This window comes from Antrostomus carolinensis, unplaced genomic scaffold (assembly GCF_000700745.2).
Source record: "Antrostomus carolinensis isolate BGI_N321 unplaced genomic scaffold, ASM70074v2 scaffold3627, whole genome shotgun sequence".
Lineage (NCBI taxonomy): Eukaryota > Metazoa > Chordata > Aves > Caprimulgiformes > Caprimulgidae > Antrostomus > Antrostomus carolinensis.
The window spans coordinates 257-22,730 of NW_010327886.1; the positions used below are offsets into that span (position 1 = coordinate 257).

General features: G+C 36.2%; 1 protein-coding gene across 1 annotated transcript in view; it reads left to right on the top strand.

The window, feature by feature from the left end:
* Positions 1-4,039: 4,039 nt before the first annotated feature.
* LOC104528114 (jouberin) overlaps positions 4,040-22,474 on the top strand; it is a 30,164-nt gene continuing 11,729 nt past the window's right edge. Inside the window, 9 exon segments of the mRNA XM_010172027.1 lie at positions 4,040-4,165; positions 5,060-5,181; positions 13,765-14,375; positions 14,974-15,125; positions 16,265-16,475; positions 17,221-17,413; positions 18,532-18,627; positions 20,170-20,355; positions 22,438-22,473. Of these exon segments, the coding sequence (XP_010170329.1) occupies positions 4,156-4,165; positions 5,060-5,181; positions 13,765-14,375; positions 14,974-15,125; positions 16,265-16,475; positions 17,221-17,413; positions 18,532-18,627; positions 20,170-20,355; positions 22,438-22,473 (1,617 nt within the window). The 5' untranslated portion in view covers positions 4,040-4,155.

A 22,474-nucleotide genomic window follows, 5' to 3' on the forward strand; every position in this document is an offset into this window, starting at 1 on the left:
TAATCCCCTTAGTTAGTGCAGCTATGGCGTGTACTGGGAACGTTCCTTCGTATGTTCGTAGGTTACTGGTGCTCTTCTACGCAAAGCAAAATGCCACTTTGGAAATTAAAATACTTAAGGTGGTCTCTTTGAGAACCCGTTTTCCTAACTATGAACTAAAATAAAACAGACACTTAAAATGTAGGAAACTTACAATAAAAGTCAGCTCTGTTTCCTCACGCAGAACTGAAGTCCATAGTTTTGCCATCAGGTCACACAGAGACTGTTTTCAACCCTCTGATCAACGAAAGGTACCAAATTGGTAAAAAACCAGCAGTTACTCTGAAGCTTTCTAATATCTTTCTGATATAAGATATAAGATACTAAAGCTTTCTAATATCTTACTACTAGAAAACTCAGATGGCTAGCACCTGGTTTTTTAAACATCCTTTAAAGAAAGCTGGGGAAGGACTTTTCATAAGGGCAGTTAATGACAAAACAAGGGGAAATGGCTTTAAGATGAAAGAGGGCAGGTTTAGATTAAATATTAGGAAGTAGTTCTTGACTGTGAGGGTGGTCAGATACAGGAACAGGTTGCCCAGAGAAGCTGTCGCTGCCCCCTCCCTGGAAGTGTTCAAGGCCAGGTTGGATGAGGCTTTGAGCAACCTGGTCTAGTGGAAGGTGTCCCTGCTGATGGCAGGGGGCTTGGAACTAGATGGTCTTTAAGGTCCCTTCCAACCCAGACCATTCTGTGATTCTGTGTTTCAATGAAATCAGTGTGAACACAAAGTTTTTACAGGCACATCTAAACTGCTAGAAAGCCACTGCACTTTGATTACTGTTTATTTGGTATGCAAGTACATAGGTGTTTAAATTATAATAATAAAGCTGTCTTGTCAGTCTTCTGGACTGACTTCTAAATACTGAATTTTCATTAATAAAACCAGGTTGTGTTTTGATGTCACATCATCAGTGAAGAGGAACAGATCCAACTCAGTGTTACATTGCTGTATAATTCTGAAAGATTTTTCAGATCTCTAAGAAGTGATACCTACAGCTACCTGAAACCCATACTAGTAAAACCCAAGATTTCCCACTATGTTGACTGATCTCATCAAAGATGAGAAGTAAACAAGGCCTGATGTTTTACTTGTTTTCAGCTCCTGAAGATTAAATTCAGTTTTTACAATAAAAGAAAAATGAGGCATTTAGTTCACGAAAATCCTGAAGCGTGCAATTATATTTTTTTTTTTCCTAAATGGTCCTAATTAGGTAGGAAATTTGTCACTTCCCATTGTCACAGATTCTGTATGTTCTGCTGCATTATAGTATAGGTTTGATTTTTTTTTTTTCAATGATCAATAAAAGTGGGGTTTTTTTGTGAGTAGTGGGCTTTGTGGCACGTTTTGCATACGTGCATTCCTTTATTATGGATGCAGAATATAGCACCTTAGTGAGTATTTTAAAATACTGTGAAAAGAGCAAGAATTAATGTAGAATCACATTTATAAATACAGATGGAATATTAGAGAAGAGCTAATTAGATGGTTTTTAGGAAGGTATATAGTAATTCTTGGAAGTTTGAGCTTCATGGTATTGTTTTCCCGGTTATTCCTGATGGCTGGAATATGCCACTGTTCCAAGTATGTATTTTTGTCATTCCTGGATTATCTTATATTAACTAACATGGAAGAGATCAAATCTGATCAGGCAAAAATGCATCTTACAAGAGTAATCTTACTGAGTTTATTCAGATTGCTGAACTTTGATATACAATGAAATCTCTATTTTAAGGTGAGATTACACTCAGTAAACAGCCTTGTTCTTACCCTTGTTGATTAACGATCTATAATAGTTGCTTTAATGCACCATGCCAAGGTTCATGTAATTCTAAATTGGGAATATGTATAAAATAATAGCACTGTCATTAGAGGACTTTATCTCTTAATGTTATTGCCACCAGAGGATAGACTTTGACTAAACAGAGGTAAATAGAAAGTGATGCACTCACTGTTGAACGAATCTGTGCATTTTGTAGAGAGTGCTAGTAGACATGCGGTGAGCCCAGCCTTTGGAAAAGTATCTGCAAAGTTAATTGTGTGTGTGTTGTGTTCAATATAATCTCTCATATTTTTTCTTTCAATTTTAAAAGCACTTGAGCATTTCATTTGTTGTTTGTAATTAGTTTTTCTGAGAGGCAGTTGAAATCACTCAACTAATCATAAGACTTTTCCATGTTCCTGCAATCCTCAGTGAATGATTAAAGTGATATAATCTGCTGTATTTTATAGCTATTTTGTTTTCTTCTCTTTCAAATTAGAAGTATTTTCTAGCCAGCTGTGAATCAACTACTTGAAAAGTAGCACTTAATAACTGTAGTATTTTTAAAACAGCCTTTTGGCCATATAAATTGCAAAAGCAGATTTATTTTTAAATAATATTTTCTGGTTTTATTTCTTCTAAGAAGTGTTGTTTTTAACTGTTACTGTTTTGTTTGTGACAGTAAAACTTTATAAGTCAAAACATATTTTAGTTAGTGAAAATACTGCTACCTTGTCAGTGACATGTTGAAGCATATTAAGAAAACATTTTTTTTTTCTTGCTGTGAAGTCCGTTCTGGTTGCCCTTGCTCATTGCAAACATTAGGGTGTTGGATACTTAGTATAAATGCTTTGCTTAATACCTGAAATACACTAACGACACCTGGCAACTGACTAATCACCACTTCTATAACCCCAAACCAACCCTAACACTTTACCTTTTTTTTTTCTTAAGCTGTTTGGTTTGGCTAGCCAGCAGGCCAAACTGTGGTAAGTAACAAACACGAAATGACCTGAAAGTAGGTAGCTTGCGTGGAACAGGGAAGAAGCAAGTAACACTGTGAGAGATGGGAGGGATCTGAGAGTACTGTAGTGCAGGTGCTTGGGGATGTCAGTGTAGCCTTGGCTCTGTTCTATACTGGTAAGGTACGTGTGCGCAGGAGTGATTTTTAGTGTTGAGGCCGAGTGGTATGTTTGGCCCAGTTCGATACTGTTAAACTCTCTCAGCCCCAACTCAGAGCGGCTGCATGCAAACTGCCTATCGCCTATTATTAATAATCCATATTAACTTCTAAGCTGTACCCAGGAATTGTTTGGGTGACTGTAAGGTGATTTGGACCAAAATGGTGCTGAGGGCAATGCAGCCATACAGCCTGGCAGTGTTTAATGTTATGTCTTAATTTATTATGATAGATGTAGTCTGTGTGTCCAGTGAGAGTGAGCTAGTGTGTCTAACAGAAGGTGTTACCTAGGGAGGGCTCAGAGCTGTTGCCTGGTGGGCTGTTGGGGAGATAGGTGCGGTAGTTCATTGCATGGAAGGCGAAGGGGAACATAAGACATTCATAGAAAGCTAGGTTGCATTAGTTCCACTGTTTACAAAACAGCTTTTTGTATTGAAGGTTTTTGTAAAACATTCTGAATTTTCTTGATGAAAAGATAAAGCTGTGTAATATTTTTATTTGCCTTCAAGCTTTGTTTGGATTGCATTTGTATGTTTTCCTCCACAGCCAGGAGGGCATAACATTTTTTCTTTAGAGAAATGAGTTTCATGTAATTGCTTGTCTGCTCTGTGTAAAATACAAATGGTTTATGTAAACATAAATATTTAGAGATTTGTAATGAAGTTAGATTTGCTGGCAGATACCAGTCTCTGCATTGAAATCTATCAGTCGGCTACAGTGTGACTTCCTTGATGATGCTGTCAGGGTAGGAACCTGATTAGAAAGGCATCAATGTAAATGGCTTCATGGGTCATTATTATTTAAATAAACTGTAAGTTTTTTTAGAAGACTGGAGGACCACAGTACTGAAGTATTTGGCTGTTGCCCAGAAACACATAGCTGTAGCATTGTTTTTTATTTACTCTCAAATAGCAAGTATCAGATAGATGTTGAGAATCCTGAGCTGAGCTTTGATGGCAGAGAACTTCTAATAGTTTAGACAAATTGTCTAGAAATAAATATTTCCCTAAAAGACCTGTACTCATCCTTGATACTAATTAGCATGCATTCAATTGTTAGCTTGAAGTCTACGGACCAGTTATGTTAATGAAAGTCGTTAATTACTTTGAATAGAATGGTGAATACTGAGGAAGAAGCAGCTGGTGGGTTGAGCCACTTCTAACTGAGGACTGAAGATGCCAGCAGGTAAGAATATACACTTTGTGTATAATTTCCAATACATATTTTATAATCAGAACTAGATGCAATTTTTTTTTTGACAGAGTTACTTCTGTCTATACATTTTTAATGCTGCATTGGCTCCGTTTTGAGTCTGTGTTTATAGCTGATTCTTAAAGTGTTGTTATTTTTTTCCTGTATTTTTTTATTTTAAAATTGGAGGCTTCTGTAAAAACTGTAATTACAGTGGTAAATAGGCTGTAGCTGAGGATTCAACAGCCTTTTTCAGTGTTGTGTCAGATTGCATTTTTAATTCTTTAGCTACAAATTAAGCATTACCTCAGGGGGCCTTGAACACCTACTGCTTCAGGGGTTGAAATGCTGCTGATGGCAGTATCATGATTCACAGAAAGGCAGGGGCTTTGAACTGCAACTCATTTAGGATCTGTGCATGCTCCTGCCTCTTACAGGTCTGTTTCAGGGTGGTGCTCCTCTGGATTCCAGACTCAGTAAGAGCCCAGAGCTGCTGCTTCTGGAGGCAGTGTGTCACCTCCATTATCAGTGTGCTACTGTTCATAACCATTGAGGACAATAATCTGTCTTCTGCTTTGGCTAGCCCAAGTTTTGTGCTGATCCTGATGTGTGTGCTCTTCAAAATGTGCTTTCTGCAGGAAACAGAGTAGACGGTGCCGACTTCAGCAACAAGTAATAGCGTGCTGTGTTTGTTCAGTGTTGCTGAGTTATCCTTGTGTGGCCTGCGTTGTCAGTGGAAATTATTAACTGAATACTAAGCTAATTTGTTGGTAAACTTTCCCTGATAAAATTATTCTTATCCTTTGCAATTTTAAAGCATGGTTACGCACTTTTTTAGCAATTACGATTATTGAGCTAGTGAATCATACTCTAGATTTCTTATTTCAGTTGAAAGTGAGGCAAAGGCAAAAACCAAAGTCCGCTTTGAGGAAATCTTCAGACGTCATGCTGGCCTTACAGACACAAAGAAATCAAAGAAAAAGAAGTTTCACTCTCAAGAGAATATTGTGGTGAGTTTGCACACATGCAAGCTTTGTTTGGTTGCCTTCCTTAATGGAAAAAGATCAGGAAAATGTATTGTAGAAAGGACATGTAAGCATTTAAAAAAATAACATCTAAAGTATATTTCTGCACATATCCTTTGTTTTAGCTTTTATTTGTTATTTGTGTACCAACAATGCATCCTTGTAATTTGGAGGTATGCCAAAATTATATGGACTATAATACTGATAAAAAGAAAGTGGCACATGCAGGCATGCACCCTTTCAAAGGCTCTCAGTACTTTTTTCCCATTCACATTTTTCAGAAAAACTTTTAAGATTTGCAAATTCGGTATTGACTTTAGTGGGAGTTTGAGTATGGGCTAGTAAAAGTATTTAATTTTGAGAGTACTACATCTGTGTAATACAGGTACATCCGAGGATTAAGAACTGATGCGAATTTGTAATAATAATAGAGATAATCATTAACTTTATGCATGTCCTAAAAAATTACTGGTATAAGAATAAGAATTTACAAACAATATTAAACATTTGAAACTTTTTTTTTTTCCAATTGGATCTCAGTAACCAGCATATTTCTGCATGTGCTGAGCTTTTTGTCCGAGTGGTCCCATGTTTATATGTCTGCTTAGGCAGTATACACGTATAAAGATTTGTTTTAAAGATTTTTCTGCTTAGCTTGCGATTTGCAGATTAGGAATGATTCTATCACCCTGATCTTATGGTTAGATGACATTTTGGTTTGTGGCATATCTCTTGTAAAAAGAGCCTCAGAGATTCGTCTGAGTTATGGTTTATATTGTAGCTTTTTTTCCTGGAAAGAAGAATAAATGTTTAATATGAGTCCTATATATGTCAACTAATGATTTGCGATGTTTGGAATTCAAAAGAAAACAATTTACGTAAATGTTCTGTTTTTTTATTTTACTCCTGTTAGGTTTTATATTTTCAGTCTTTTTTCTTACAATTGCATCCATACCAGATGCTGGAAGTGAATGTTCATTCTTTAATACTGATTTAAGACAAAGGAGTAGTATTCTATATAATGTCAGAATGGTACATGTATTTATTATATATAAGTATACTTGGAATAGTTATATTAAACTCAGTATTATGCTGAAACATAGTTTTGTGTTCAGATCGACAATTTGAAGTTCATATTTGTGTGCATTTTTTTTTATTTTGCATTCCTCAAAGTACATGGTATTTAGTCAATAGTCTATATAAAGAATCAACATGATGTCCAAAACTGTGGTGGTGTCACGCACAGCTAGGACCATGTGGTCCTGCACTCACTCCCCTACTCCTGGTGAGATGGAAACAAAGAGGTCATGGGTCTAAACGAGGACAGGGAGGGCTCACTTGCCAGTTATGGTCACGGGCAAAACAGGCTCAACTTGGGGAAAAAAAAATCAATTTAATTTGTTATCAATCAATCAATCAGAGTAGCACAGTGAGACATAACAACCACATCGTACAAGTCCTTCCCCCACCCCTCCCTTCTTCCCAGGCTCAAATCACTTTGCTCCTGATTTCTCTACCTTCTGCCCCACAGTGGCACAGGGGACAGGGAACAGGGGTTGCAGTCAGTTCACCATTGCTGCTCTTCCCAGCATGAGCTCCCTCCAGAGGGCTGCAAGAGTCTAGGAACAAGATGTTCCAATGTGAGCTTCCCATGGAGTCACAGACCTCTTCGGGCACAGCTCCCAGCTCTGGCATGGGGACATCACAGGCTGCAGATGGGTCTCCAGTCCAGTGCACCTCTTCCCCACATTCTCAGTGTCTCCTTGCTCATCATGAGCTCTCAAGGTCACAACTGCCCTTGGGCACAGCTTTCTGCTCCAGCTTGGAGTCCTCCATGGCCTACATGTGGGTATCTGCTCCGCCATTGGACTTCCATGGGCTGCAGGGGGAACCTTGTTTTACCTCCTCTTACTCTTCATGTGTGCTGATCCAGGTGTCTTGAGGTTCTCTTTCTCTCCTCCTCCTCCTCCTCCTTCCTCGTGGCAAGGACACTCTCTTCTCTGTTTAGGCTGATGGTCTTCTTTGTTCAGGTCAATGGCCTATCCTCATGATTCTCTCCTTCTTTCAACACAGTTCTTCACCTCATAAATATTGATTTGAAGTGGTGTTTTCCCTATTGCTAATGGGCTCAGCCTGGGCTGGAGGCAAGTCTGCCTTGGAGCCAGGGAAGTTTCGCAAAGCTTCTCAGAGGGGCCATCAGTATAGCTCCTTCCCCCACCACCAAAACCGGTCCCCCTTGACACAAACCCAACACAAAAATATAGAACAGAAAAGTTAGATGGTGGGTTTTTTCTTTTTTTTTTTTCTTTTTTGGTTTTTTTTTGCTTGCATATATGTAAATACAAGACTAAATTCTTCCTTGGTTAGGTTTACTTTTATGATGAAACAACATTTTTAAATCTGTGTAAGTATTTTTGAGCACATAATTGTATGGTCATATGCAACTACTTATTACTCATAAATATTTTAAGCTGACTTGGGTTTTAAAATTGATTGCCATTCCAGAAGGCTCTGATGTAAAATACTGGTGTTTTGGAGTTATGTGGAAACACTTGAAATCATAGTGAACTGAATTAGAAGTTAATGGTATACACACAAATTAAGAAGCATTTTTAGGATCAGTGTGGAAGCCTAAATTAATGGTTTTGTTGAAGCCATAGGCTTTTATCAATCAAAGCCCCAAAAAACTAAGAAGTTGAGGAGAACATGAAACCTAATACTGATTGTTTTGAGTATTTCCTTAAAGTGTGGCAAAGTTGCAAGAGCTCAGATTGGTATTTTCCATACTGCTTCAAGTACAAATTTCTATAAAAACTTCAGCAAATAACCAGTCATTTCTTTGTAAGAAATAAGTGTGTGTGGGTGGGGAAAAGGAGGTAGATGGAGAAGGTTGGCTGGTTTTGTTCCAGTTTTCTTCACTTTATATAGTTTAACTGTATAGAGTTTCACATATCTTGAAGTAATGTGAAATTTATCAGTGTTGGTTGTCGTTGTGTCATGCACTTGCCATAAATGGTATCGCAGGCTGGATCAGAAACAGGTCATGGCTGAGAGCATGTTTCCACTGGAAGTGTTCCAGTCTGCTTCTTTCTTAGTCTTTACTGAACCTACCCTTTCTTAATAAAACCTTTTCCATCATAGTCCACCGTTTCTTTGAAACGTGAGTTCTGGAGGTGCAAGAGGTTGCTATGATTTTAAATGACAGAAGTGAGGGTAAGGAAATCGCCTGTCTGCTTGCCTGCGCCGCTCTGTGTGCCCTTTGCCTGGAGAGACTGCCTGGAGAGAAGGGAAGCAGCCTGACTGGAAGAGGAAAGGCAAGATGTGTTTGAAGTCAGAGCTGATAGGAATGAGTGGCTTGTTATCAAGATGGAGATAGACATCAGCTGTGGCCAGTGAAAGGTCTGCTTTGTTGTTCAATAGCCACAGGTGCAGTCAGTATGAGGCCTGAAGGCATGGCTCAAAAAACAAGCAATTGGGACACAGTCAGAATGTGAATTTGCTAGTATTCCTTCCAGGGCTAACAGTCACCATATTTATTTTTTACCAGTTGTGTCTCCTCTTACAAGTTGTTAAAATGAGGCAAACCTCAGACCAGGCAATGACCAGACTGTTTTGCCCAGATAGATTAATCTATCTAAAGTCATTGTGAAAATGGTTGAGTTTATTTGGTTTGGTCTAAATTTCATGGTAGAAAAGAGGCTGTTTAGCTCAAAAGATGGCAGTGAAGTTTTCTACCAGGTGAAAAGCAAGAACCCTTTATGGAGGCAAGAATTTTTTCCCTAGACTGTAGTCTAACCAGCTTACAGTATTGGGATGGGCATGCATTGGTAACTAAGGTTTTATATTCAAGGCTGGTATGACAGTTTCACTGGGCCAGCCCTTGGCCAGCAGCCAACACAGACATTCACCCACTTTCCCCCCACCCCCAGGGGACAGGGGAGAGGACTGGGGGCAAGGATAAGGAGATTCATAGGTTGAGGTAAGAACAGTTTAATAATAGAAATAAAAGAAAACTTAAAATAATATGAATATTAAAATAATAGTAATAATGATAACAGTTATAAAATATGCAAATGAGTGATACCTAGTGCAACGGCTCACCACCAGCCGACCAAGCCCGGCCCGTTCCCAGATATCGATCCCGGAGGAGCAACAATCCCGAACCGAAACCGCAATCCCGGGAGAGCGAGAGCCCGAGCGAAAGCCAGAGAGAGCAAGAAAGGAAGAGACCTTCATCAATATACTGGGTATGACATGATATGATATCGAATACCCAATTGGCATACTCAAACACCAATTTAGCTTATTAATTTAAATATTCCTCACCCCCTTAGATCTTGTGCTTGTAAACTAAGAAAACAGAAGGCCCTTCATTTTCAGTGACAAAAATGCAAACACCGGTATGTTATCGACATTTCTCTCATAACAAATCCCAGGCTGAAAGCAAAACACAGCACTATTCTAGCTACTGAAAAGAAACCCAGCTCTGTTCCAGCGAAAAACCGGGACAGCAGGACTGCAACAGGTTTATCCATTTGAAACATTTTACTTCCTACTCACTGAGTCCACTCCTTCCGTTTCTTCATAAGGCTCTATTTGACAGGTTGGAGTCTAGATGTTCATGAGGGTACAGGTAACAGGATTCTATCTCCAGGCTTGAAAATTCTTGTATTCATTTAGGTAAGATGGATAGTTTACAGGTTTCTTCTGACTAATTCAGTACTTTAGCTTCTGTCTTGGAGGTAAGACACAAACTGTGGAGCTTTGAGTTTGTAGAGTTTTCCCAGGGTCTGTTTCATAGCCCATTTTTTCCCATAAACTGAGAGGCACTGAATAATGGTTGAGATTTCCACTGGTTTTTAGCCCTTTGTTCCTTATATTTAAAATAGGAGAACTGTTAATAATTGACCTAGCCATTTTCTCAATGCTTTCTGTTAAAATTTGGGGAAACTTCTCCATGCCCATCCTGTCTTTAAATTGAAGTTCTTCTAGCTTTGCGTATTTGCACTTTGTAGTCTAATATGACCGACAGCAATAAAATTGGTTCCCTAGTACATTAAAATTTTCTTAAACACCCCACCCAGCTAGCCAGCATCACAACTACATTCATTACCAGTTCAGGTGTAAGTAAATGATCTTTTACAACCAGTACATATCAGCCCTTCAGTGGGCTGGCAGTGTCCATTCTGAATTTTTCAAAGTGTGCCTGTATTATGGGGAAAAGCTCAAGTACATCTGTAAATCTGGTTATCTGAGTTTCCAGATACCTCGGCAAAATTGGTTGGTATGTTGCCAGGTTCCACTCATGCGTATTTGAGAGGCCTTTTTAAAAAGGAGCAAGATTGTTAAGCATTGTCCCTGCTGTCAGCTCTGGAACGCAAATGGCCAGTGACGTGACCTGGGGCTGTCTCACTGTGGTATGAGCCTTGTGTGTTAGCCCACCTGCGTGCATCTCGGCTGGTGCCCGTCTCTTGCTCCTATCAAGCCAGCAGCGCAAGTAGGTCTGTTTTCAGGGAAGAGTGCTTCCTCTGCCCTGGTGTCGTAATGGGGCTGTTCGGAGGAAAAGCCTTCTCATTTTTTCCTTGCTTTAACCTAAGGAGGTCAAGTTCAGGTCAGCAACCCTCTGGAATTACTCCGGAGACGGGCCTATCGTCTGAGCTGCTTTTCCAGCCTAACTGCTTTTTCGGACTCGGTTCAAGTGTGTTTATATATAGATGGTTGCTCTTAGTTGATCTCTCTCAGTCCTGCTTTTCAGACAGAATCTATACCAGTGTCCCTGCCTCTACCTAATCAGACGTTTTTTATTAACCTCTTGGCTTTTATTTCATCGTTTTGTGTCTCCCTCCCATGATTCCTCTCTGTTTAACTACATCTTGTAATTACATCATGTGGAAAAAGTGGCCTGAATTAAGATCATACAGGCTATGTACCCGAGGAATTTGTGTTTTAACTGCTGAAACAGCTTCGTGCTGCCTCCTGGAATTTGCTGTAGTTTGAGATTGTGTTTAATTATGAAGATATTCCGTTTTTGGGGTTTTTTTCCTACGAGTAAATTTGCTATAATTAAGTGACTGAGTGCTGCTACTATTCATGACACATGTTTGTGGGTGCATATTTTTTTCTGTAGGCATAATAAATAACAAGTTTTAGTAAATATTTCAAGAAGTTTTTGCCAAAGCTAGGTTTCTTTGAGAAAATTATTCTTGAATATGAGCGTTATTCTAGAAACTCATGAACAAGTCAAAGTCAAGGGCTTTTTGTTCTTTTATAGGATTTCCCAAAGAATTCTACTTCCTGGGCTTAATAGATTAATATTCTATCAAAGGCAAAAATCAGCATGACCTTAGCTATTGGCCACTGTGGACCTTAATTGCCAGTGTATTTTAACCTTCACTCCTTATACTCTGTAGTTAAAGCTGTTCATAGAAATGCAGATAAGGAAGTGGACAATCTATTAGAAAGCGTTCTTTTGGTTTTTTAGTTTATACAAAGCTTGTTGCTTTATTTTTTTTATTTCCCTTACTCTGTTCTGTATTTCAAGTTATGTATATGAAATATTCCACATCCTCTTAAATCATTGACTTATGAATAAAGAGGATGTTACTGGTCTATTTAAGCAAGTAAAAGAGGAAGCTACAAAGGCAGGTTTTTTCATTATTTTATTTTGAGAAAATTTAAACTATTTTTAGACATAGGATGCTAAAAATAAAGGTACGTACTGAAAAGATACATGAATGGCTTTAGCTTTTTCTGGTTTAGTAGATAAGCATATTTGCATGAAATTCTAGACACTTTTTTAATCTCATACTTTATTAGGACAGTGTTGTTTAACATGTAGCATTAGAAATCTAGTTAGTGCAATTTTAAGCTTTGTCTCTAGTTTCTGACATCAGTTTTTTTATTTCTGTGTTAAACTTTATCTTGGTGTATTTCTCCTGTCACACTGCTTTTATTTGACAATATTCCTGTACAAATAATAAACTTCCTTGATTTTTTTTTTAAATCTCTTGTGTTTTTACTCATGTACTGCAAATTTTCCTTTAGTTTTTCTCCCTTTCAGTTTTATAATACTTACCTTTCTTTCCATGTTCTCTCTTCAGATGTCGGATGCAAATAAAACAAGATAGTGATGAAGGTTTGCAGGCTCACACAATTGAGGGCATACAATACGGAAGCAGATGAGATGCACATTGAGTGTTCTCTTCTTTCTAGGCATAGAATATTATTCTTGCAGGGGGACAATTTTAAATCAGGATCCATCCTCCAAAGCACGATTGCCATTGTGACGTCATTCTCTGTTTTATTTTTATAATCTTGTACATTTTAGTGATCACTTATTACACATATTGTCCCTTTTTTTAAATGGTTGAGGCAAACATGATTCTGTAACTGGGAAAAGTATCCTGGCTAGAAGGGGAAGATATCTGTGTTTATTAAGGGAGGAAGACAGTCTTGTCAAATAAAAGATTTTATGCAGATACTTGTATTTTCTCCAACTTCTTTTTTTTGTTAGTTTGTTTGCTTTCTTTGTGTTTCAAAGTAATTTCTAATGTTTCTTGTGGGGACTCCAGAGATTTTTGTGTAAGACAACTGAGTAAATGAACCTCAGTGACTTTATAGTTTATATAGAGGAGCAGAGATCTGTGTGTCGGGCTCCTTATAGAATTAGGCCTTAGTTATTTGCTGTGTTGTTTGGAGTTATCATATAATCATAGAATGGTTTGGGTTGGAAGGGATCTTTAAAGGTCATCTACTCCAACCCCTCTGCAGTGAGCAGGGACATCTTAAACTAGATGAGGTTTCTCAGAGCTCCATCCAGCCTGACCTTGAATGTTTCCAGGGATTACTAAAATAATGCCCCATTCCCATTTTAGTAACCAGGAATAGAAGCCTGAAGGAAGGAGGAAAGTTTACAGTGAGTTTTCTAAAAGACACCAAAAAGTTGTCAGAGAGAAATTCATCTTAGCTGTTTTTACTAGATTAGTCTTTAGATCAACTCTTTGTTGTCTTACCGAGAATAATGGGGGGTGGTTTGTTTTTTGGGTTTTTTTCCAACTTTATACTTAAAAAAAAGTCTTAATAGAAATCTATTTGTCAGTTTTAGCCCTTTTTAATATAATTTCATTGTCAAACTTTGGCAAGCAAGTTTCAGTAAAAGAGGCTAGAAACAACTGAGCCTGAAGCCTGTCTCTAACTTGCATTTTAAATGGATGAAAAGACTTCATTTCATGCTGCATGTAATCTTCAGGTCTTCCATAGTCTAAAGCATTGGCATCTGTTTATGGAGTAGACTTGTTGATTTCTTTTTTTACTGGATATACATAAAAGTAATTTAAAAACAGAGTGAAACAAAATTTAGGATGAAGTGCACGAATACAGAATGTTTTTTTAGTGTGAATTTTCTGTTGCCTTTCAATTTGTCACTTGTTAATTTTAAACAAGAAAATAATTAGATCTTTGATTTCATTTTACTTTGTGTAATGTTGCTAAAGAAATAACAAAGTATTATGTTTATCCTTAGAACACAATTTTTAGTACAAGTATGTTTTGTGCTCTTTTCACTTATAGCTTGACACCTTTAGAAGTAATATTGATCTAGCTAAGGAAAGTGTGAATGATGAAGCAATTATAAACAACACATACAATCCTGAAGAAGAGAGTCCCCGATTTACAAAAAATAAACTCAGAGAGAAAGCCTCAATTGCAGAGAAAATCAACAATGATATTGCTAGTGGAGAGGAGAACAAGCAACCAAAGTCTAACAAGAAGAAAAAGAAATCACTGTTACAAGAACAATTTAATGAGGAGGAAAATTTATGTGAAGCTAAATTGGAGAGTTTTGAGAAAAAGATTAATGATTTTCCAAAGAAGAAAACAAAAAGTAAATCACAAACAGATGTACATCATCAAGAAGGTGATAGAAAGATTAAAAATTCCTTGACTGAAGCAAGAAATGTAACTGAATTAGAAGAGGAAGAAGAGCTAATTCGAGCCTATCAGCTGCATGTGGCTGAGGATGAGGCAAATGCAATTAAAAAGAAAATAAGAATGAAACTTAAAGAACAGATGTCTGAATTTACCTCCAGCGTTCAAAGTCATGAAGTTGTATTGAACAATGAAGTCGGCAAAAAGAAGAAAAAGAAGAAAGAAATAGCAGTTTTAAGTGAAGCTGAAACAAGGTACTGTGATAAACTGCATACCATGTGTCTATGAATCTTAAGCAGAATGTTTCATTTTGTTTTAAGATAGGTGGAAGCTTTCTGTTAAACTGTACATATTTTCTAAGTGATGAACTGGATAATTCTGTTATGAAAAAATATTACCAAATACTTTTTCAAAGTGTTGTTAAGATTAATATTAAATTTACAGATTTGGTTTAACTTTTTTTAAAAAAAATCTTCATTAGTATCTGGTGTTTATTTTCTGTGGAATTCAGTTTTAACTAACTTAAGATAATGTGTGCATGGTTTTTTAGTGATGAGTAATGGCCCCAATCCAGCAGAAGAGTATTATCTTAGCTGTATTCATGTGTATGGTTCTGCAATTACTTGGAAACTAGGGGGAAATGAAAGGGGAAGAGAAATGAAATAAGCAAGACACTAATATTGGGGGTATATCTTGCATTTTCAAGATACACAGATGATGAGTTGCAGAACTAAAGAGGAAATTTCAAGTGGATTGATAGTGGTAATGAGCAATTGTATTCATATATGAATTAATCCACCCAAACCCTCACAAGTAGAATGTAATTGCTGACGGTAATCCATTGCGTTGCAGTGCAATGTCCCTTTCTGAGCTACAGCATCATCCAGCAGAAAATGGCAATGAAAATCGATCATTGATATTTACATCAGAAGGACAGAAACTGGAGGAAAGCATGGAAAAACAGAAAGCAAAAGCAACGAAGGTTAAAAAGAAAACCAGAAAAGGTCTGCCACCAAAATGTTAGAACGGTGTGCTGCTTTATCCAAGTCTTTTTTCTTTTGTCTTTTTTGGTTTTCATTAGGTTTTTTTGTGCTGCTACAGAAATATTTGTCCATAATAGTAACAAAAAAGTGATTTAGCTGTTGAAATTACTTATGTTTCTTTAGTTACTTAATTGCATTTTTGTTCTACCAATTCTGAGGCTAATTTGTGATGAAGTTAATTTGATGTATCAAATTTGAATTGAATTTATTTACTGTAAATAGTTTTGAAATTGATAAATAGCTTAAAAGTGGGGTTTTTAAACATATATATTTTTAAACATATATATATAAACATGTATATTCTAGTTGTCTTTTTATTATTTTAATATAATAATATTATAGTATATATACCACCTTTACAGTGTATTATTTAGATGTATATTCTAGTTGTCTTTTTATTATTTTATCGTTTTTATTTACTTTATGCTATAAATGGTGTATTACCACTGTTCTAACCTGATGTTCAGTTCAAATGTAAGGAATACTTTTTCATGCAACACATAGTCAAATTGTAGAACTAATTTCCTCAAACGTTGTGGAGGCCAAAATAACAAATTAATTTTAAAAATGGAGATTACAGAACTTGATAAGGAGGTCTTCTGATGTCTATTAGGTATAGTGGTCTCACTGTGTCTTGTAAAAGAGGAAGTTCTGAAAACAATGTTTGGTGAATTCAGGGAAAATGTGCATGGAGAAAGTATCATTTTCTGCTTATCTTGTTTTTTTACATTTTCCTTAAAAAACCAACCAAACAAAAACCTACTACAGGCTGTAGTCCAGAGCGGGATATTGAACTTTACGGATTTTAAGTCACTGTGGCACAGAAAAACCTGTGTCAATCAAGAGAAAGACCTATGATTTTATATACAAATGTTTGTTAATAGGAATAGATTATATTAATTAATATGTATTCATGTGTATGCTCATACATGTTTAAGACACCGCAAATTTGGTACTCTTATTTTAACCTTTTACATAAAGAGCACATTAAATATTTTTACTTTACTGTTGATTGCTAAGACAATACAGAGCATTTTTACTCCTTTAAACTGTCACTAGTGGAACATAGTAACATCTATTTACTTTGTTCTTATTTCTAGAAGAAAACACAGAAGTTGCTGCAGAAAATTATGAGGAAATGAATTCAGAAATTTCAACTCAGTCTAAATTTGGTTTTGATGATGATCTTGTTTTGGGAGTTTATATCCATCGATCTGATCGACTTAAAACTGATCTCCTGGTATCTCATCCCATGGTTAAAATCCATGTTGTTGATCAGAGAAGCGGCTTATACATCAAGAAGGATCATAGGTGACTTTTAACAAACTGTTTCTATTATCAGTGATTACTATAAATACATAGATTATTCCCTAGAAAATTAAATATGAAAATGAAAATATTGCTGAATTATAAGCTATCGAGGTCATTCATTAGTTTCTACATCTATAATAATGCATATATATATACCTACAGAAAATTAGGGTGGTATTTTTCTTTTCTTTTTGGCACTTTTTTTTTTTTTTTTGCTGTATTGCTCTCGAGGTCCCCATATTTACAGCACAGTTTATTCTGTGTTCTTTCCAGAGACAACATTTTCTAAACGTCAGAAATACATGGAAGCCAAGATTAGAATAAGTAAGCGAAATTCTTCTAGCATAAATAGCATCTGCCTTTTCTTTTTCATAAAAAGAACTTCTAATATCCTGAAATTAAGTTTAGTCTTCATATTTCTAATCACTTCAGTTACTTGTTTTCAGTGTTATTATGCATAATTTTCCTGAAAACCAAATTTTAAGTGTTTAAGAAGCAGACTCTATCATGTTCATTATAAATAAATTTGGTAATAGTAAGTTGATTGTTAGAATGTTGAACTTCAGCATTTCTATATACATTGCAAATTGTCTTAAATTTTGTGTGGGTTTAGATTTTTTTTTTTCTAAAATCAAACAAATGGTATCTTGTATGTTTGTTGCTTTCAGTAATTGAAAATACTGTTTTGTTTGAGGTTTGTTTTTTTTAAGGCGCTACAGCAATTGTAACTGTTTGTTTCTAACAGCAAGAGGAAAGTTTCATCTTATTATGAACAAGAACAAATAGAGCATGTTCTTCCTATTATGACACAACCATGTGACTTCAGACAGTCTAAATCAACAGTTCCAGAGTGGGAGGAGCAAGTCATATTTAATGAAAGTTTTAGTTATTTTATTCAAAATACTGAAGAAAGCCCTCGGGTAATCCTGTTTTTTGAGGTAAGATTAAATATTTCGCATCAGATTTATTAATGCTATGACTTTGTGTTTGTTTATGTATTCAAAATCATTTTGAGCTTAAGTATTTCAGTATTTATAAAGAGAGATTCTGTAGTATTAACCCAAAAATGGGAACCTCATACAATAAATATTTTTTAATTCCTTGGTTTTTATATTTATTTCATTCTCTGTTTTTTATATTTCAAATCAGTTGTATATACAATAACATTATATGTTTTTTTTATGTTCTGTGATACTTACAGATTAACAGATTTCTAGAATTAAGAGTCCTTAGTTGTTTAACATAAACATAATTAAACTTGTGTGTAAAGATTCGTCATAGAAATCATGTTAATGTTGGGATCAAAAGTATGAGTACTATTGAAAGCATGCTGTTTGACTTAATGTGGTTTATGAAATACCAATTTGAAGATAGCATGCTTCCAAGTTTTTTTTTGTATATCAGGTAAACCTCCAGGAGTGGTTAAATATGAACAGATTCTGGTCATTGACCAGAAAAATGAAGATTCTCATGGACATCACTTGAAGTGTTCAAAGTCAGATTGGACAGCACTTTGAGCAACCTGATCTAGTGAAAGTTGTCCCTGCCCATGGCAGGGTGATTGGACTAGATGATCTTTGAAGGTCCCTTCTGACCCGAACCATTCTATGATATTGATTCTATGACATAAGTGATAAGACTAGTAAAGGAAAACTAACTTTTTGACTGCCCTTTTCTGGCTGGGTTAACATACAGCTGGTTTTGGCTGTCAAATTTGTGATCTGTATGTTTTGTGACTTGTATAGGATTTATGAAAATAACACATGAATGTTTCCCTTTTTTATGGAGACGAAAGGGAAGCAATAACAGGGTTTTTTAAGACCAGACTTAGGTTCTTTTTTAAAGCAGATCATAACTAGTCACCAGGTAAATGCATGAAGATCTGTTATTTCTAGTTGCATACTTGTGTGGAAGAAGAGCTGGTTTTGTAATTGCTTAAAATTGAAATCTGCTTAATTTAGTGAATTACATCTAGCTTATTTTCAGCAGTATTTTTTAATTACCATGAAGTATGTATTCATTAAAAATATATTTATATTCCTACCAATACTTTCAGATCCTTGATTTTCTAAGTATGGACAAAGTGAGAACCAACTCTGATGTACAGATTCAGGAACGTGGTTTCCGAAAAATCTGTTGGGCATTTCTAAAGGTATTGTAAATATTTAAATAAAGAAACAAAATTTACAAGTCTTTTTACTCAGTTATCTAAAAGACACTAACCCTAGTAAGTGAGAAAACATTTTTTTAATATTTTCAGGCAACAGATATGGAAAAACAAATCCTTATTTGCTTGACTGTTCTCTCCTTTTCCTCTTCCTTCACTCCATAAATTTCACAGTAACAAACTTAACAGTAAAGAATATGTATTTTTCAAGGACTGTTGAATGTGTAAGAATTATTTTTGTTCATAAAGTACAAAAGGGGGTTTTCTTTGAGCATTAGTGTGTTCATGAGATTGTCTTTGCAAAGATAATGACAAATCCACTGATTTCTGTACCTCAGCTATTCTGCATTCTAGTGGCATTTTCAGTTGACCAGTCCTTGGAAAGACTCAGCCTAATTATAAAATGCCTGTCGTTTTTAGTTGCAGAGTTTGAAATGCTGTAGCCATGAGTTACAGGTAATATAGCCAACATATCATGTACCTTTTGACCCTTTTAGAAGAAACCTGAATGTGTCATTTTAGCCTTTGAGAGCTGACAAGGTATTACATGGTTTAATTTGCCTGAGAATTGTTCATTTACACCTACCCCTGTGGATCCTAGATCTTGACAACCATTGGGCAGTCCACAACATGAGAAACACAGGAGAAGATAATAGACTGCAAAGTTCAGGCAAAGGGAGAGGGACCTCCGTGTTATTCCCTACAGAGCCTGTTCCCATCTCTTCCCAAGGTGAATCTACAGGAATCAGAATTCTGGTATCCTGTGTTTGGTGTATAGCTGGTGAGAACTGTGCATGCAGGCATTCAGAACAGCCTACTCCTGAACAAAGGGAAGGATGGCTTTACAACTCATAAATATGGATAAAACTGTGGCCTGTTCTTTACTCCTACTGCATCTGTCTGCATTATCCTTTCATCTGTATCAGTCAAGTAGAGGTGGCCTGATAAACAGTGATCAGTGTTAATGGCAGGAGGTACACACAGAATGAAAAACATAAGCACTAATTTCTTCTCTTTAGTTTAATATAGAGAACTTTATTTCCTCTGAAGTTGGAAAGCTTGCTGCTTTGCTGTATCTTCTGCCGTGAGTCAAAGCCCTAGCAATGCCATTTCCTGTAGCATTCAAATGAGGCAGATTTGGAACAGGCTCTTTAATGGACTTTGAGGTTTGGGTGATTCCAGCAAGTAGTAATTAAAAAAAAAAAAAAGTGTTACTGCAGAGATCTGCCGACATACAGGATATTACTGTATGTTTCAAAATAAAGCATGTTTCAAAATTAAGCTCACATCTAAAAGCATGTTCCAAAATTAAGCTGCCATCTAAAATTTAATCTTAGTGATTTCATTCTGGGGGTATTTAATACATGCTTACTTCATTACCACTTTCAGAGATAGTGTATTTCCCCAATGGAAAATGGATTTCAGAGTTTATACTGTAGTTGTTTAAGATATTAGAAATGATCAATGACTTTTATTACTTTTCTGTTAACATAACACATTTTTTCCTCTTTTTAATCACCCTTCCAGCTTGTAGGTGCAAATGGAGTTCTAAATGTTGGTGGAAAACTCCGTCTGCAATTGTATTACCCACCTCCAAGGACCAAGTCACATTCAAATGTTGTTGAGGTTTATGACTGGTGGGCAAAATACCCTCGAAATCGTTACCCATCTACTTTATATGTAACCATAAGGGGCATAAAATTGCCAGATCATGTAAGTTAAATATATAATATGTATGTATATTTACAAATATACAGACTTTTATGTAAGAACTAGTAACTAGCTAGAGTGTGTGAGTATGTGTTTTTGTATGTGTGTATATAAAATCTGTAGTATATAAAATATCTAGTATATGACTAGCTATAGTAAGAACTTTGCATCTTAAGATACATGTTCCAAACTCAGCCCTCAGCTCTTTTTGAAAAATAGGTGTGCTTTCCCAATGGCAACTTTGCCATCGACAGTCAGAAAACTTTCTGGAAGATTGATACTCCTCCTCATTAGGAGAAATGTTGTTTTAAGTCACTGGACTCATGCAAGTGTGTAGATTCTCTAAGTGAGAAAAGATGTAAGTCACTTTGATTCCCTGCACCCTCAAGCTATAATGAGTTGTATTTCTTTTTCCTCAAATGAAAACTCCTTTAAAGACAGGGTTACATTGGTATATGCCAAGATGTGCATTCAAGATAAATACAGCATTTATTGTTCTATAGTGCAAGTGCAATATTGTTCTGTTACATAATTTTCTATATGTATTTACAATATGTATTTTACAATTGTCATAAGTCTTCTGATCACTATTCAGACAATCAAGGGTGATCTGTGGAATCCTGGTGAGATGTTGTCCAAAACCAAGCTAATGTGTAGGATTATTTTGTATGTTTTTGAGAAGTTTTTCTAATCAGTATACTGGAATGACATCTGCAGATCTCTTGCTCAGTCAGCTGCTGAGGTTGTTGGGATTTCTGTATGCTTTGCTTGAGTGCCTGTGCTTCATCTTTCTGGAAGTGTTTTAAGCCTGTCTTCTCCATGGTCTGAATGTTTTTGTGGTATGTTTAGGTGCTATCGTTGGCTTACAGCTGTCCCTACATTACGGTTCTCTGTGAAGCTCAAGTGATATGATGGATTTGCGTAGGCTTTCTGAGCTGTGCTTGACTTGGATCCATTGGCTACTGATACTGTTTCATTCTTGTTCTGATAAATGCTGGATTTGCCAAGGGTGGGATAGAGCTCCAGATAAGAGCCATGGAATGACACAGTTTTCTATGCATAGATTTCTGCTTCCATTTAAGATCTGTTACAGATCCTGCCTTGTCTCCTTTTCCAGAAGAGCACAGATCTCCCATACGTCCTGCATGGGCTAGTAGTTGGGAAAATGGATGTCTTGGATAGAACAGGGCATCTTGCATGGAAGTAGACATCTATGTGTGGACAATTGATTTAAGCTCCTAAATGGTTTTCTACTTGCATATTAGGTGTCCAATCTCCCTTTTTTAGTCAGAGGAACCTAGAGTGTTAATCACCCTGAAGTGGATACCTAGTGACTGTCAGACCAGAAGAAAACAGTAATTTTACCTGATATTCAAATATGTTTCAGAAGAGACTTGTCTGAGTGAAACCAATCAAAACTGCAGCCAGTGCTTAGTGGCCTCTGTGCCCCTCAGCTGTGCTGCTGCTGGACTTCTTCACAGCATTAAGGCTTACTGTGTGTTCAAGCTTGGTGTAACTTTTAGTTAAGGTTCAGTAAATGTACTTACAGAAGTTTGGAAAGTATATATGCTTTACCTACAATTAAAGTCACAAATGTGGTCAGTCCTCTTTTTTTTCTTTGCAAAACTTGAAGATTGTTCAATACATAACACTGGTAATACCTTTGGTATCATGAATGGATTTTGTTGCTGAAGCAGTATATTGATTTGAAGGTGGTAGGTTAATGCCACTGGAACATGCTGAAATGCCTTTTTTTAATATATACAACATCTTTACCAGGTAGTAGAGTGTTACTCATTTTCACTGACCCACATAGAAAAATAGAAAATTATCCATTTGAAAAATCTTTAATACCCTCTGATTGACACAACTTAGAAAGCTCAGTTTACTTTGTGACTTGCTGGTTAATTTAAATTAAATTTTAGCTGCACAATTTTCTTATATTAAACTTTTTCAAATCTCTTTATGTTTTAGATGTAAAAATGCAATGTATTTGAAGTTAAAAGTACCTTTTAATCTTTTAAGGTATTACACTGTTAATTTAAAAAATATTTTTTCCTGATACTTAGTTTTGTTTGCCTTAAGGTTGCTCCTTCTTTCCGCTCTATGATAGCTGTTCAGC